At 35.1% G+C, this 18,044-nt stretch overlaps 1 protein-coding gene across 9 annotated transcripts in view; it reads left to right on the top strand.

Annotated features, from left to right (window-relative positions):
* CCDC82 (coiled-coil domain containing 82) overlaps positions 1 to 18,044 on the top strand; it is a 34,598-nt gene that overhangs the window by 8,877 nt on the left and 7,677 nt on the right. For 6 of the 9 annotated variants that reach the window (XM_055320696.1, XM_055320698.1, XM_055320697.1 and 3 more), the window contains exons 4-6: positions 8,716 to 8,808; positions 10,736 to 10,860; positions 13,760 to 13,930. In XM_055320696.1, coding sequence (XP_055176671.1) covers positions 8,716 to 8,808; positions 10,736 to 10,860; positions 13,760 to 13,930 — 389 coding nt within the window. Of the gene's footprint in view, positions 1 to 204; positions 574 to 8,715; positions 8,809 to 10,735; positions 10,861 to 11,152; positions 11,280 to 13,759; positions 13,931 to 18,044 lie in introns of those variants that run through there. The other 3 variants (XR_008663856.1, XM_055320700.1, XM_055320699.1) reach the window with 3 other exon arrangements.

Below are 18,044 nucleotides of genomic sequence, written 5' to 3'. Positions count from 1 at the left end.
TCTCTGTACTACATCTCTATGCTTTTATTTTTTTAAGGGACAATTTTAGATATACTGAAGAGTAGAAAGCACAGAGAATTCCTGCATGACCCCTCCCATATATAGGTTCCGTATAATTAACATTTTGCATTAGTTTGGTACATGTAAAATTGATGAGCCAATATTGATACAGCATTATTAACTGTAGTTTATATTTTACCTCAGGGCTCACTCTTTGTGTTATACATTCTATGGGTTTTGACAAATACATAATGATGCAACAGGTATCCATCACTACAATATCATACAGAATAGTTTCACTGTCCTCAAAATCTCCTGTGCTCTACTATTCATTTTTTGCATTCTCCACTGAACTCCTGGCAACCACTGATCTTTTTAATGTCTCCATAGTTTTGCCTTTGCTAGAATGTTTTATAGTTGGAATTACACAGCATGTAACCCCTTTCAGACTGAATTTTTTCATTTAATAATATGCATTTAAGTTTCCTCCATTTCTTAAAGTGGCATGATAGATTATTTTTATCACTGAGTAATATTTCATTGTATGGACGTATAATTTGTTTATCCATTCACCTGCTGAAGGACATGTTGGTTGCTTTCAAGTTTTGGCAATTATGAATAAAGCTGCTATGCATATTGGTGTGCAGGTTTTTCTATGAATACAAGTTTTCATCTCATTTGGGTAAATGCCAAGAAGCTCTATACTTGCTTTTACTGTTGAGCATCTCCACTCAGAGAGAGATGAATCTCATTTTTTATGCAGCACGTTTTACCTTGCATGTTCTTTTTTTTTCTTAACTTTTTAAAATTTATTTATGATAGTCACAGAGAGAGAGAGAGAGAGAGAGAGAGAGGGGCAGAAACACAGGCAGAGGGAGAAGCAGGCTCCATGCACCCGGAGCCTGACGTGGGATTCGATCCCGGGTCTCCAGGATCGTGCCCTGGGCCAAAGACAGGCGCTAAACTGCTGCGCCACCCAGGGATCCCACCTTGCATGTTCTTAATTGCAGTTTCCGGTTTTATGCTTAAAGTTGTCTTTTCTCAACTTGTAGCCATATTCATACCTTTCCTCCCTTGAGTTAGTATGTTTCATTAAGCACTATTTAAAATTTTATCCTTTGTTCCAGTTTCCTATTAACTCTACAAAGCATTGTTGAGCTCTTGCACCCATCAATTCAGTGAAATTGCTCTCATTAAAGTTAGTGATTACTTCCTATTTGCCAAAATGCTTTTCAGTTCTTATGTTAACATGCTACTGTCATGGGCTTGGCCACCAACAATTAACCACTTTCTCTTTCAGAAAGTTCTCTTTTTGGCTTCTGTGGTACCATTCTATCTTGGCCTTCCCTTTATAATATTGCTTTCCTCTTTTTGCATTTGCTGTGTAAATATTGATGTTTCTAAAGGTCATCCTCAAACTCCCTTGTTTGTGCCTCAGGCAGTCTCTTCCCCATAAGTTTGGCTCAGTCTATGGGCAAAAACTGCCAAACTTTTATTTCCAGCACAGATTTCTCCAAAGCCCAAGTCACAATTTTTCATCTTATTTAACATTTCCATCAGCATATCTTTCAGACTCCTCAGACTCAGTATGTGTAAAACTAAATTATTGAGCAGTAACATAAAGGAGTTTTGGGGTCATGTAGAACTATTTTTTTTTTTTTGGTTGTTGTGGCGGTTACACAACTTTATGCATTGTTCATAGAACTGTATACCAAAAAGAGTGAATTTTATGGTATGTAGAAAAGTAAAACTCAATAAAGAGAGCCAAATATATGGGCATACCCACTTCCAAAAAATAACCTCAATGGTTAATCCACTTCACTTCTCTTTGCATTTCTCATACTCTTTAAAGTTGATGATACGATATAGGAACTCATTGTTAGTTGGATGGATGGATGATTCAGATAAGTGTATAGGCTAAAGGCTCTTGGGTCTATACTTCAAGACAGAGAAATGTTAGATGTGATAGAATTCTTTAAAGTCAGACGAAAACAACCCCACATATTTCAGTGATAATTTATGACTTGTTTTTAATATTTATCAATGTTTATGAATATAATAAAATTAAACATAAGGCAGTTTTCAGGTCAGTTCAGTGTTCTAAAAATTGCTGTAGGTTAATTCTTACTCTTTAAAAAATATTTTTTTCTCATTAAAGTAATAACCTGTGTGATGAATAATGAACATTACACTGTGGCCTTAGTTAGGCTCTAATTGGGTTAATGTTCCTAAATTCATTCTCTTCCCAACTTCTCTAAGAACACTGACAACTACTGATAGTCAACATAAATGATCACAATTTGGGAAAAACATTTTCTAGTTCCAAATTCACTCCTCGGGTGAGAATTACAGTGAGTAGCCAGTGCAGTTTTATCTTTTTGAAGAGAACAGTTCCACCTATAGGAAGACATTTTGTCAATTCCTCATTATCTGCCATTTGGCTTTGGGAGATATATCTATAACATCTCAGAATAGTTTCCTCTTCTGCTATACCTTTGAAGCAGTTGAAGACAATCATGATCTTTTTTCCTTCTCATAAATCCCAGTATTTCTCTAAATTTATTTTGAAACTGCAGCTCCCAGAAAAGATGATAAAAAGTGGAAGAAAAGACTAGCAGTGGTCCATTGTATTCCAGACCCATAATGTACACACACTATAATACAATACGTGGGTAGTTATAACCTTCAGATTTGTGAATACTGATGATTATATTGTTTTTCTAGTGCTCTATAATATGTTCAGTGACAGAGAAGAAAGTATAGACAGAAATGTACATCTCAGTCTACTAGTGCCTTGCTAGAGAAATACTTGCTAGAATGCTGGAAATTAGATTAAAAGCAAACATTAACTTAGTCTCCATCTAGCAATTAAAAAGAATAATTCCATCAACATAACACAGAGTGTGCCTAGGAACAGCCTTGTAACCATTTACATCAAATATTAAATCCTAGAACTCTCTTTTGGAGGATAAGTAAAAAGTGCCAGTGAAATCATATTGTGGCACAAGGGAAAGGTAACATTGCCCTGAAGACTCAGAAGAAAATGCCTATGAAAAGTGTTTCATTAAAGGAAACAGAAGAAAATTGTATAACACATTTGCTTTACAATCTGTGAAAAGGAATTAGGAAATTAAGGAGAGAACAATTTGAGGGGGAAATACAGCTAGCTAAGATAAGGATAAGTTGCTAGAAAATTAAAAATATGAAGTCAAATAAAATCTCTATTGGAAGATGTAAACGATAGAATTAACAGTACAGAAAATCTCATCAGTGATATATAGATTAAACCTAAAAAGTCTTTCCAGCATTCTTCTACCATAGAGAAAAAAGAAAACAATTCTACAGGTGAAGATGATACATAAAGGAATAGAGATAATTTTATTACACAAATTTCGGTGGGGGGAGAAATACAGAACAAATGGACATTTAAAGGAAGAAAAATTCTATAGCTTTAGTGTGATATGTAAAAATTTGAATGTGCTAAGAGACATAGCATGTTTTTGGGTGGAAAAACATGGAGATGTGATTTCAAAGGTATGATAGGAATATCGAGTTGCTGGACAGACACCCATTTCTTTAAGTTAAGGAGGCTCACATCCTAGTAAGTTGATGAAAATAGATTTGCAAATAGACATATGAAGGAAATACTTTTTCTAATTACAAAAATGAAGAAAATAGTATCTAGCCATCTATTTTAGACCTATAAAAATGGTTTAATTTAGGGGTGCCTGGCTGGCTGGCTCAGTCATCTAAGTGGCTGACTCTTGATTTTGCTTCAGGTCATGATCTCAAGGTTTTGAGATTGAGCCCTGTGTTGGACTCATGCTCGGTGTGAGTCTGAGATTCTTTCTCTCCCCTCTCCCTGCCTCTCAATCCTCCGACACATACACTCTCTCAATATCTTTTTTTAAAAATGGGTTGATATATTGGTTCCACTAGTATGTCAAAAGAGAAAAACCCATGTCATAATTTTAATAGATTCTAAAAAGCATTTGATAAAATTCAATGCCCATGTCTGATTTTTTTTTAAATTTTTATTTATTTATGATAGAGAGAGAGAGAGAGAGAGAGGCAGAGACACAGGCAGAGGGAGAAGCAGGCTCCATGCACCGGGAGCCCGACGTGGGATCCGATCCCGGGTCTCCAGGATCACGCCCTGGGTCAAAGGCAGGCGCCAAACCGGTACGCCACCCAGGGATCCCCCATGTCTGATTTAAAAACAAAAACAAAGTCTTAAAAATTTGTAATATGAATATTTTTCCTTTATATAACAATATTTTAAACTAAGAGACAATATATACTTCTAATGAAGCACTAGAGATACTCTCTTTAAGGAACAAGACAGGGATGCCTGGGATGATTCAGTCAGTTGAGTGGCTCTTGGTGTTGACTCAGGTTATGATCTCATGGGTCATGAGATCAAGCCCCATGTGGAGCCCTGCCTGGAGCCCCACGTCGGGCTCTGTGCTCAGCACAGAGTCTGCTTGAAGATTCTCCCCTCTGCCCTCTCCCAACTCATGCGCATACTCTCCCTCACTCTCTCTAAAATAAAATAAAATAAATAAAATAAAATCTTTAAAAAAAACAAGACAAATATTTCCTCCTTTGTTCTAGATGTTTTGAACAACAATAATAAAAGAGGTAAAACCAGAATTTTTTTTTAAAGATTTTATTTATTCATGAGAGACAGAGAGAGCAAGAGGCAGAGACACAGGCAGAGGGAGAAGCAGGCTCCATGCAGGGAGCCTGATGGGGGCTCGATCCCGGGTCTCCAGAATCCTGCCCTGGGCCGAAGGCAGGCACTAAACTGCTGAGCCACCCAGGGATCCCGTAAAACCAGAAATTAACTTTGGAAAAGGAAAAGACATTATTTGAACATAATATGATTATACACACACACACACACACACACACACACACACACACACACAAGCTCTAAGTTTCTGACTCATTTAACCTGAGATACAAAGAGAAAGGATATGCATAGATTGAGAACAGGAGTCGATGCAGCATGTATTTCCATAGTTTCTTATGTTCTTTTTCTCTTGGTTCTTGAAATAAACTTAGCACTCGCAAGACCCCATCTCTCACAGGGTTAGGGGAGAAAGCAGAGTCACTGCCCAGGAATTCCCAAACAGCATCTCCCTCTATCCAGCTTCGTGATGTGCTGGGAAGTTCATTTTCCTCAAATATATAAGACAATCTGACTCTTGGGTATTTGCAAAAGATCTCAGAAAGATAACCAGATTCACCATTAAATGTAAAATTTAAGAGTTTCCTTGTGCACATAAGAATAAATTAATAATTATTTAGAAGATAATAATGAGGGACAATTCCATTTATAGTATCAAACAAAATGAAGTTCATAGGCTTAATCTTAGAAAGAAAAGCATAGACTTTATAGGTAAAAGAATAAACTTTACTGTGAAATAGCAAAGAAAACATAGATGAAAGCAGAGACAGCATGTTTCTGGAAAGCAATAAATAGTACAAGAAATTATTTCTTCTGAAATTAACTCTTGGGGGAGGGGCAGCAAAGGGAGACAGAAGGGGAGAATCTAAAGCGACTCCATGCCTAGCAAGGAGCCTGATGCTTGGCTCTATCTCACAACCCTGAGATCATGACCTGAGCCCCAGTCAAGAGCCTGACACTTAATCAATTGAGCCACCTAGGAGCCTATGACATTAACGTTTTGATTCAACTTTGCAAAACAATGCTAAGTTCACTTGGAAAAAAAAATATGAGAATGAATAAAATTAGACAATAAACTAAATCAGAAGGACTTGCCCTACCAGATATAAAAAGTTATAAGATTTCACTAAGTAAAGCTGTGTAGTACTACTATGAGAATGACAGCCAGATCATTAAGAAAGGTACATGGTGCCAAAGCAAAGTCTTAGCATATATGTGAAATTAATATATGATAAAAGATAAAATCAATAGAATGACTAAATTACCCTGTGATTGAGTATGGGGAAATTAACTACCTCGGAAAAATTGAGTTATGCATAAACACAAATATTGTTGATTTTCTCCTGTATTCTTTTGCAATTTTTTTATAATTGTAGAAGAAATTTTTTTTAGAAGATTTTACTTATTTATTCATAAGAGACACACAGAGAGAGGCATAGACACAGGCAGAGGGAGAAGCAGGCTCCATGCAGGCAACCCGATGCAGGACTCAATCCTGGAACTCCAGGATTGTGGCCTGGGCTGAAGGCAGGCACTAAACCTCCGAGCCACCCAGGGATCCCCTGTAGAAGTAAATTTTAAACAATATTCCTAGGATGCTCCACAGAAGCTCATCCAATATGAGGTTTAGAACACTGAAAAAAGCTCTGGAGGAGTCTGAGCTCCTCAGACTAATCTTGATTCTTCCCTATTTAGTTGGATGACCTTGGGTAACTTATTTCATTACTGGGTCAGTTTTTAAATTTTTTAAATGAAAGATTTGAGGTGTACCTGAGTGGCTCAGTTGGTTAAGTGTCCAGCTCTTGATTTTGATTCAGGTCATGCATGATCTCAGGGCTGTGATATTGAGCCAAACATCAGGCTCTTTGCTGGGCTTGGAGCCTGCTTAAGATTCTCTGTCTAAACCTCCAACCTCTCTCTAAACTATATATATATATATATATATATATATATATATATATATATATATATATAATGAGAGATTTGAAATATTTTCTCCAATTTCCAATCCAAGTCTAAAATTTCATGTTCTGAACTATATTATCAAACCTAACTACTATGAAGAAGAAATCTACCTAGGGGATAGTAGCATGAAATCTGGAATCGACTACTGTGTTCCAGTGCTGGTTTCAGCATTTACTAGCTGTGTAATCTTAGGGAAATTTTTTATCCTTTTTGTATTTATTTCCTTAACTAAAAATAAACCAAGGGTATTGATTGTACGTCATAGGCTTGTATAGAGAAATACAGCAATGCATGTAAGTACATGAAAGAATGCCTGGCATATCCTTGCTCAATAAAATCTTTTTTTCAATTTGAAATGTGAGGAGCTTAATTCCTCCACCACCCATCTATACACGCAAGCACAATGACATTGAGACCTTCCTGACTCTTGTGAAGAGATTCTGATATCCATTGGTAGGAGAGAGATTCTGTGGTTAGGCAAAAACTCTCCACATGATTCTGATCCTCTGCCCTTTCTTTTTATTTCCAATTCTAAAGAAACACTGTCAAGGGTCTTTCAAAAAGAACAGCAGTTCTCAAACTCTACAGCAAGTTAGTGACATTGAGCATCAGCACAAAGACTGATAAAATCAGTGGGATAAAAAAAATTCTATTTCAATTTATTTGATAGTTAAAACTTAGGAGCACAGGGGTGGAATTTTATGTTTTTTTTGTTTTTCAACACGTGTTAATATTCCCAGAACATTTCCCCTTAATATAGTTTGGGTAGCGCTAGGTAGAGTTTAAATGCAGTTTAACACTCGCAAATTAAATTATGTACCAAACTATATTATATTCAGAGGTTGATTAAAATATAGTCAAAATTGAATGCTATTGAATGAAGTATTATTTCATTTTCCAGTTATATTCTACTGATTTAAAATATGTATATAAATGGCTGTGATCAGTTCTTTTGTAACTTACTATTGATCATAGATAGGCCCTCTAAAGTCTAAGGGCCCTGGTGCAAGTTATCTGCTATTGTCATTTAATTTTATTTCTGCTTCACTTTGGCTACTTTCATACTATAATAACATGTTTTCTCAAAAAAAAAGAATGCATACTAAATGTTTTTTCTGAAACCTAAAGAGTTACACAGCCCTTTTAGTAGCTAAAATATAAAGAAAAATGTTGCTCCAGGTTAAATCTCATCATTGTTTTATTTCAATGAAAGCAAGATCAAAATTCAGTAATAAATGCTAACATAGGTCTTATTTTGCTTAAATTTCTCATCCAGCATCATCCACTTTTCCTGAAACTCTCAGGCTGTCCCTAATATTTTTATCAGTGCCCAGGGCAGAGCAGATGTTCTGTAATGATCATTTAAGTCAAGGGAAGGGTTGTGTGAGACTGTTTCTACAGCCATAGTCAACCTTGACCCAAGAACAATTGGAAGTAGCAGAGACCTTTTTGCTTAACATCATTGCTGGCCCATCACTATAGATGATTCCATAGGCTGCATTGGGTTAGTGGGAAGATAAAGGCTTATATATTCGATATGAGAAAGAGAACAGAACTTTTCTAAACTGATACGGAAAACCCTAAATCTGGGGCAGCAGAAAGGGAAATGGAGTTTTTATAGCCATTGGGGTTTTGACTAGGGTAGTAATTTCTTGGAAAATTTCATACATACTATGTTTTAGAGAGAACATGGTACCTATATAAGTTTTATGTCTTGCTCTTTCTAATTGTTAAGGTGATAATTAAACTTAGGTGCACATGGGATGATTTGGGGGTTTTTTTTTTCACCACTTATCTCTTAGTTATTTTCTGAACAGTTTTCCCTAAGTAAGTTTGGAAAGTGAGCATTATTTGAAATAACAACTTAAAATTTTGGATTAGAAGCCAGTAAATCTGGAAAATGGGGATTTGCTCAGTGACAAGTCACTGAGGCAGCTATAAAATTAGGATAATTGGGTGACTTCTCCTATTTATAGTATTAATTTCTTAGAGAAAGGAACCTATTTAAAGAATTGTTTTATCAGTATATTCTAATATATATTTAAAATTAATTTCAGATTCTTTTAGTGACCACTATACTCACTTTGAAAGAGTTGTGAAGGCTCTTCTGATCAATGCTTTAGATGAATCTTTTCTGGGAACATTGTATGGTAAGTTAATATAAATGGAACAATTAGGATTTGTTTCTTTTTTCAATTTTTAAACATCCTAATATATAATAATATAATATAATATAATATAATATAATATAATATAATATAATATAATATAATATAATAAATATAATATAATATAATATAAATACTTAAGCATAAATCAAGAGACCCATTCTTAAGGCCCTCCATTTGTTCCCTCTAGGATCAACTACACCAGGAGCCCATTCACATCAAAAAACTTAATACTGTTTATTATTTGTGATACATGGAAATTGCAAAAGAAATCTATCATGTTCCTTCACCTTTAGAGAATTCACAGTGAATATGAGGATATAGGACATAGACTCAAAATAGCAGAGTAGTTCAATAGCCATGTGTTGTCCCAGCCTTTCTAAGCTCATTGAATTTCACCAAAAGCTATATGCTGTTTCATGCTTTTGTGCCTTTGCCCATTAAAATATAATCCCTTTCTACCCTAGATTTTCCAGGTGAATGTAAAGTCGTTTTCACTGCGAAAGCTACTATGACCTACTCAAGTAACATTTTTACTCCTTCATTTGTGCTGTCAATGTCCTGGTGATACTGATGTGTATAGACTTTTCATACTGTATTGAAAATGTATTTTTGCCTTCCTCACTTCCAAGAGTAAAAGAAGAAACCATACCTTATATACTTACTGCTTGCATCTAACACAGAATTTGGAAGTTAATAAAGACTATCAATACATTGTATTGAATAGCTACCTAAATGCCGAAGTGAGATTTCATTTACAGTTTATTGAACAAATATTTATTGAGTGCGTATGAGGCAGGCATTTATTTGAGGTCTGGGGATATGGCAATGCCTATGACAGAGATTCCTGTCCTCATGTTGCTTAAATTCTAATGGGAGAGACAGACCATGGATGAGTAAACAAATAGATAACATAATATAATTTCAACTAGTGATTAGTTCTTGAAAAAAAAATGAAGTAGATTAAGGAGATCAAGAGTGATAAAGGAAACGGAAAGTATCTGTTAGATTGTTCAAAGAAGGTCTCTCAAGAGGTGTCTTTTAAACAGAAAACTGAATGAAGTCAGGAGGAAAGTAATGCATAGATCTCTCTGAGAGCACAGTAAGTGCAAAGACCCTTAGGTAAAAATAAGTTTGATGTGATAGATGAATGGATAAAGAAGAAGCGTTATATAGATCCAACGGAATATTACCTAGCCATAACAAAGAATGAAATCTTGCCATTTGCATGATGGATCTAGAGGGTATAATGCTAAGTGAAGAAAGTCAGGGAAAGACAAATACTGTATGATCTCACTTACATGTGGAATTTAAGAAACAAAGCAAATGAACACAAAAAAGCAAACAAAAAATAGACTCTTAACTATAGAGAACAAACGGGCAGTTACCAGAGGGAAAGTTGGTAGGGAGGATGGCTGAAACAGGTGAAAGGGATTAAGAGTACACTTAATGTGATGAGTACTGAGCAATGCATAGTATTGTTGAATTCCTATATTTACATCTGAAACCTATATAACACCATATGTTAATTTTACTGGGATTAAAATTTTAAAAAGTTTGATGTATTCAGGGAAAAATTAGAAGGCTTCTGTGGTTCTTTCCTTTCCCTAATGCTCTGATGGAATTGGTTTTTTTTCTTTACTTCATTAATATTTTAAAAAATTAAAATGCTTCTAACCAAATAACCAGGTATCCTTCTAAAACCATGGGAAGAAATTTAAAAAGTATTCAACTGCTTCACTATTTCCTAATGTTCTCAACCTTGGCACTATTGGCATTTGAGGCTGGATGATTCATTGGTGTGGAGGCTGTAAAGAATTAGATGCATAGATAGATAGATAGATAGATAGACAGACAGATATTTACTAAGGGCAAAGTGATTATATGTTGCTGGTGTTCCCCTGAACAGATGGCACCAGGCAAAAATCATATGCACAAGATATGTTGACATCTCTTCATTACTTGGATAACCGCTTTGTTCAGCCTCGTCTAGAGAGTTTAGCTTCTAGAAGTCGCTGGAAAGAGCAATACAAGGTATATAGTTTAATTTGTTTTTGAATCTCTGGTTGGGGAGATGAGAGTTTATTTTTATTTATTAAACTGATTATTGACTGAATAATCTTCTAAATTATTGGCATTTTTCTTGGTTAAATAATCAGCTTGTTCCTCACCTTTTCTGAAGGCTGTTGTTTTAATTATTATAACACTTATTATATGTATCCAGTAATTAAGTAGTTCTAAATGATGAATAATTTTAGAATGCCTGTAGAGCTTAGCCAATCTATTAAAATGAGGTTATCTCACAGGATGTTAATTGTTGTTTCAGAAGGAAGTTTTATTGCTAAAGAAGATTGAGAAACAGTGGGTTTAACTTTAAGCTTGACTGGAGGACTTTTCAAGAAACATTAATGTGTGAATTTATACTGTAAATCTTCAAGAGGGTGATGTAGAATGTAATACTTTCCAAATCTGTGTTTTCCTATGGGCCTCCTTTTCATGACCTTTTATCATCTCCTAGAATAAGTGGTTTCCATAACATAATTTGGGAAATACTGGCCTGGGTTGTCTCTGACATCCTTCTCCACCTTAAGATTTTATAATTCTACCAATTTCGGGCAAGCATCTTTTTAATTTATAAGACTTATACTGCATTCCATGTTATCCCATAGACTTCTATTTTATGTCTCTAATAGTAGAGGCTGTCTTATATGATTTTTAAGAGCTTTTTTCTTAATCTCCTAATTTCTATCTACCAATGATTAGCAGGAAGGAAAAAAAAAATGGTAGGGTAACAGAAGTTCAAGTTCCTAACAGTCCTCTAGAACTCTAATCGTTAGCTACTCTACCTCATTTATGTCAGGAGATTGGCTTCATCCAAGGCCTATTTGGTCTTGAATTAACTGATAAATTAGCCACAGATGGTTTGGGTTTAAGGGACACTTATGGGATTACAGAAATAGAGAACTTCAGTTTGAAATATGGCTGAATTTAGGGCCATCATATATATCTTTTTGATTTGGGGTCAGTTTTTAACCTCTCTAAACTCCGCTCTTCCTCAGACACAGAAAATATTTATCTAATTTCAAAGGAAATATTTGCTTACTTAGAAGGTAAAATACATAACACATTCTTAGAACATGGTATAAATATTATTTTTTCAATAGAAAAATAGCATATATTTATTGATCACTTAACTTTGCCACATAATTTGCATACAATGCAAACTATCTTATTTGATCTTCAGAGTAACTCCCTGAGGAAGGCACTATTCTTTCTCTGTTTTAGAGCTGAGAAAACTGTGACTCAGAAGAATTGAGTAATGCAAGGTTGCACAGCTAGTAATTAGGCCAATTTTTAAACCTAGAAATCATAAGTTCCTAGTATTTCTCTGACTCCAAAGTCCATGCCACTGTGCTATATTATGTGTAACTATACTATGGTATATTGTGCTGAATTTGGATTACCTGATGTTGAAATAATAACTGTGAGATACAAGAAAATATTAGTTTAAACATTTAGAGACATAAATAATCAGTATGATCTTGGTCAGAATTAGCTAAGTTATGCTACAAAAATAATATGACAGATCAACAATGAAAATCTTAATAGCTTTAACCCAACAAAGGTTATTTTTCAGTTCTATGTCCAGTGTAAATCAACGAGAGTGTTCTGCATATTGTAGTCACTCACAGAGCCAAACTGATAGGGCTTTTATCTCGGATGTGCTTCCAGAAGTACCACAAGAAAGAGAAGGGAAAGTGGTTTAGTCACCTGTAAGTGACACATTGTCACAAACTGCCATGAAGTATGAGAAATATTAAAAGTAGACAAAATACAATATAGTTGTGAATCATACAGTATTAAAAAGGAAACTATCAGTATACTGAATGTTTAATTACTATCAGGCTGATAGAGAATACAAATGTGGATTAGTAACCCTGCTAATATGTTCCCTGTGTGCAGTTCAAATGCTATGGTAACACCTAATCTATACTACTAATTATGACAGTAGTATCTAGCACAGGCCTAGAGTGTGAGCAAAAATATGCAACCACAAGTAATTGTACAGCTTAATAAAGCTTATTTATGAATGCCAAATATTTTCTTGGTTTGCTTACTCATTACTAATTTAGCCATTAGACTGTCCATATCAGTACTGGCCACCCAGCAATCCTGCTTTCAACTTGCTTTTTCCATAGTACTTTTAGTAAACGGCCATAGGATGATCAAATTATTTCTGGAATATTTTGTGGGAAATATGATACAATTTACACAATAGAGACTGAAGTGACCTGGTTTTTCTCAATTTTTGACTAACCTAAATGAATTCATCTTTTTTATTAGAGTATCCTGAATTTTTGCTGCTCTTTCTTTCTATTTTTAAAAATATTTTATTTATTTATTTATTCATGAGAGACATAGAGAGGCAGAAACTCAGGCAGAGGGAGTAGCAGTCTCCCTGTGGGGATCCTGATGCAGGACTTGATCCCGGGACCCCCGGATCATGACCTGAGCCAAAGGCAGTTGCTCAACCACTGAGCCACCCATGCGTCCCTCTGTTTTTCTATTTTTAACTAGAATGCCTCATTTATACTAGAGAGGAGGAAAGAAAAGTAAATTAAAATCTGAAGAGCACTAAATACTAACTCAAAAGTAGGAAGGATATGAAACTAATTTTTTTTCTAGTCTGGTTTCTTTTCAATTAACAGCCTAAATTATAAATTCTTTTTTTTTTAAATTTAAAAATAGCTTGTCAAATATCTACTGTGTGTTCTGTGTTAAAGCAAGAAATACCAATGTGTTTTGCTCTTATATCTTACCCCATTATTGTCATTCTCAATATTGATTTTAATTTGGTTAGGTTCTTTTATGTTTTATTTTGTTGTTTTTTCCAATCTTGTAAAGCTTCATTACATTTTCTAACTGTTTTCAGGAACGGGTGGAAAATTATTCTAATGTAAGTATTCACTTGAAGAATCCTGAAAACTGTTCCTGCCAAGCTTGTGGATTGCATCGCCACTGCAGATACTCAGTGTGTTTATCAGGAAAGTTGTATAACACCAGGACCATGGAAATAGATGATTTCATGTCACATGATAAACAGGTATTTTTCCCTCTCATTTTTTACTTTTTAGTATTTAGAAATTTTCGATATATAAGTTTGCACAAATAACTCTTATTTTTTATAAATGGAGAAAGCACTAGGAGAAGGGAAAATAGTACAAGAAAAGAGGTTATAGTTTTTGAATGTGAAAAATGTCTTTCATATGTCTATGGCAAATTCACTCCTAATTCAGATACTAAACTCTGTTTAAGTACAGATCACCCAAACTGCAGGGAGGGGAGAAGGGTATAAGATGAGAGTGAAAAGGCATTTAACTTAGACAAGGAAAGACTTTGAGTCCAAAGGAGAATTTAACTCAAGTGTGAAATTTTATGGCAGATAATTGACCAAATGGACAGTCCACAGACAGATAATTGAAGATGCCTGTCATCTTAATATGAGAATCGAAAGAAAATAGTGTTTCAACCTAGAATATATCAGAAGTGTGTCAAAGACTAGACAATCACCATATACCTGAGGTTCTATTAATTTTGAGTGAAAAGACAACACTGAAGAAAATATTTGAAATATTTGAAGAATATTTGATAAGCAAAGCAGTAAGTGTGAAGAGAGAAGTGCAGGTGCAGTCTAATTCTATTTATTTTTTAATCTTTGTAAACATTTATAGGGGCTCCAGGGTGGCTCAGTGGTTGAGCGTCTGCCTTTAACTCAGGTCGTGATCCCAGGGTCCTGGGATTAAGCCCCGCCCCCCCCAGGGGAACAGGGAGCCTGCTTCTCCCTCTGCCTCTCTCATGAATAAATACATAAAATAAAATAAAAAAACATATCGTGTTTATAAATGCAAAAATATTAATATCAAGAGCTTCCTCTGATGAGTCTGTATATCCATGAAGGGTTGTGTGTTTGGGGAGCTCTGAGAGTTACCTCTAAGTACTGCCAGTCTATTACAAAGCTAGAAATAGCCTATTAAACTAAATCCTTCTACTACATTGGATAGTATAATTCCTCAGTACTAGTGGCAGTAACTGATCAAATCCCTCTAAGGTATCTGCAAGAATCACTTGGAAATTTTCTATGGGGAGAATGAATTCAGAATTAGTCTTTAATGTATCATTTGGCAAATTACTATAAAAACACATTTTTTTCTCAACATAGTCAATATGCAAATCTCCCCATTGTTTAAAAACCAGTTTGTGACTTTGTGAGTTAAGACAGATAGAATCCTAATAAAAGTGAATTAATACTTTAAGGATCATGATGTATTGTGTATAGGTAAAAAATAGTGGTGTACGTTCACTGTCTTTACTGTCTATAGCTAATCCTGGGAAGGGAAGTGAGTTAGAAAAGCATTTCTGAAGTTCTGATATTCCTATGAAAGAGCAAAGATTCTGTATAAAATAGTTATTCAAATATCTACTTTTGGCTCAGGTCGTGATCCTGGGGCCCTGGGATCGAGTCCTTCATTGGGCTCCCAAAGGGAGCCTGCTTCTCCTTCTGCCTGTGTCTCTACCTCTCTCTCTGTGTCTCTCATGAATAAATAAATAAAATCTTAAAAAAAGGAAGCAGAGTATATACATTATCCTTGCAGCTATACAAAAATGTGTGTACACTTGTATGAATAGCTGTATGCAAACATTAAACTAGTTATTGTGTAATATAAGGTAATGTAATTAAAATTCTTTAGTATTAAATTTTTCAGTAATTTTTTTCTTTAAAGGAAGAAACATTTTTTTAAAGATTTTATTTATTTATTTATTTATTTATTTATTTATTTATTTATTTATTTGAGAGAGAAAGAGAGTGTGAAGGGGTTGAGGGAGGGATAGAGGGAAAAGGAGAGAGAATCTCATAGAGATTCCAGGCTGGGCATAGAGCCCCACACAGGGCTTCATCTCACAACCCTGGATCATAACCTGAGCTGAAATCAAGAGTTGGCATTTATCAGACTGAGCCACCCAGGGACCCCCGGAAGCATCACTTATTAAAATCTGTTTTATATCCTACTGAGCTACAATAGCAATGCATGTATGGAAAGGAAAGGAGAAAATAATAAACCTGTTTTTCCTCCAAGGCTTTGGTGAGGCTTTGCCACCTCCAACCTACCCTTAGGTTGTTTTGAAAAGTAATTCTCCATTTTGTGTTGCTGTTGAAAGTTATATAAAATTGAGACTGCTTGGGGTTATTAACTAGGGCTCTCTTTAAAGGTGCAAATAATGAAGAATGCATTTTGTGAATTTGTTTGATAATAAAACTTTTCTCCTTACTTACCCAAGATTAGCTTCTTTGAAAGACAGGATACTTTAATGGAAAGTGCAACTGGTAGGAGAGAATAATTTTAGTTACAGTAGTCTTAGGGTACTGAGACTAGAGGCCTTGAGTCACCAGGTCCTGGTGAAATCTGGGGGTATAGATGAGAAGGAAGTCAATCATCTGAAGGAAGGAGGTGTGAAATCTGAAATGGAGTTGGGAAGACTAACAACAATCTTGAATTAATTTCAGTTTTTCCGGGATCCCTGGGTGGCGCAGCGGTTTGGCGCCTGCCTTTGGCCCAGGGCGCGATCCTGGAGACCCGGGGTCGAATCCCACGTCGGGCTCCCGGTGCATGGAGCCTGCTTCTCCCTCTGCCTGTGTCTCTGCCTCTCTCTCTCTCTCTGTGACTATCATAAATAAAATAAAAATTAAAAAACTTTAATTTCAGTTTTTCCCAGAATCTGGCCAAACTCCTAAAGATGCTTAAGATCCAATGGGGAAAGGCAGTAATTTTGAAATAAGTGTCAGTATGTAATATGTCCAATGCAAAAAACAGGCCAAGAGAAAATAGAATCCTTTGGCTCAGCCTATTGCATTATATGTTTCTAAAGAGCTAGGTACAGAAAACAATGGGACTTCCATTCTTCCTCTTTTCTTGAGAATCTTTTTTCTTTCTTCTCTATACTTTAACTTCCATAAAGAACTGGCTCCTCTGTATCTAAATGAGGACCTAGAGAAATACCTCAAAAAGCTCCCTGTAATCAGCTGGATATTACAAATGTGCACGATGCATGTTTCATTGTATTCTTACCTTAATTTGTTAACCGGTGTTAGTTTATACTTCTATATGCTATATTTAATAAATTACAAATCACATTTTTTTCCTACTGCTTTGCAATTCACCATCTGCTGTTTTAGGTAAATTTGGTGACAGGTTTTAGCTCTCTTTTGAATTGTATCTTTGGATAAGTAGGATCCCTTAATTCACATTGATAACTGAGTTAAGTCAGTTATCCTCAGATTTATCAGTTTATTAGAACTATGCTAACCCTGCACAGTGGATTAGTAATCATTTACATGTCATTTGGCTTATCTGCTTTGAGAACAATCATCATAGGACTTATTTTTCTGTCTCTGGCAATTTTTTGATATTGTCTATCTTGTTGGAATAGAGTCCTTAATATCTAGAAATGCAATTAGATCATTAAAAGTAGTCTCTAAATACATTCCTTGACATTTAAGTCCACTGGTCTTACACCATAGAGTAATTTTGTTTTAGGACTTTATATAAATGGAACCCTACTTTGTAAGCTGTTTCACACTGTACACATAAATTCATAAGGTCTAATAGGCTGTAACCATACACTTAAAACAGGTAGGGCAAAGAGAGAGGCCTACTTGTAATATTATAGCTATTACATACATCTACTCTTTTCTGTGAACATTTAACTAACAATGGTTAAGGCTCTTAAAATGTGATCACACTTGGGAGGAAAATAGTATGAGAATATTATAAGGGTAATTTTAGGTTTATTCATCTTCGTGTTTATAGCTGCCAAGAAGATAGGAATTAGAAATGGAAAGAAGTAAACTATGATGTTAAATGTTTTCAATGCGTATTTTTGTTTCAGACAGGTAAAAAATTATTAAATAAGGATTTTTAAATACTTCTTCCCTCTTGGCCTAACTTAAAATTTTTATACAGATAAATCCCTCAGTTTTATGGAAATATAAAACACAGTGTGTTGGAAAATTTTTTTATTAAATTCTATTATTATTCTACTGTATTTTATCCAGAACAGCCGTAGGAGACTTCTCCCACACAATCTTCTCTGGTAACAGAGATAGAGAAACAGAGGGTACCCCTAGTGGTCGCTGCAACTATTGTGGCATCTTTTTTACT

The sequence above is a fragment of the Nyctereutes procyonoides genome, unplaced genomic scaffold (assembly GCF_905146905.1).
Source record: "Nyctereutes procyonoides isolate TBG_1078 unplaced genomic scaffold, NYPRO_anot_genome, whole genome shotgun sequence".
NCBI classification, from domain to species: domain Eukaryota; kingdom Metazoa; phylum Chordata; class Mammalia; order Carnivora; family Canidae; genus Nyctereutes; species Nyctereutes procyonoides.
Note: the sequence above shows the minus strand (reverse complement) of the source record. Positions and strands in the feature narration are given on the sequence as shown.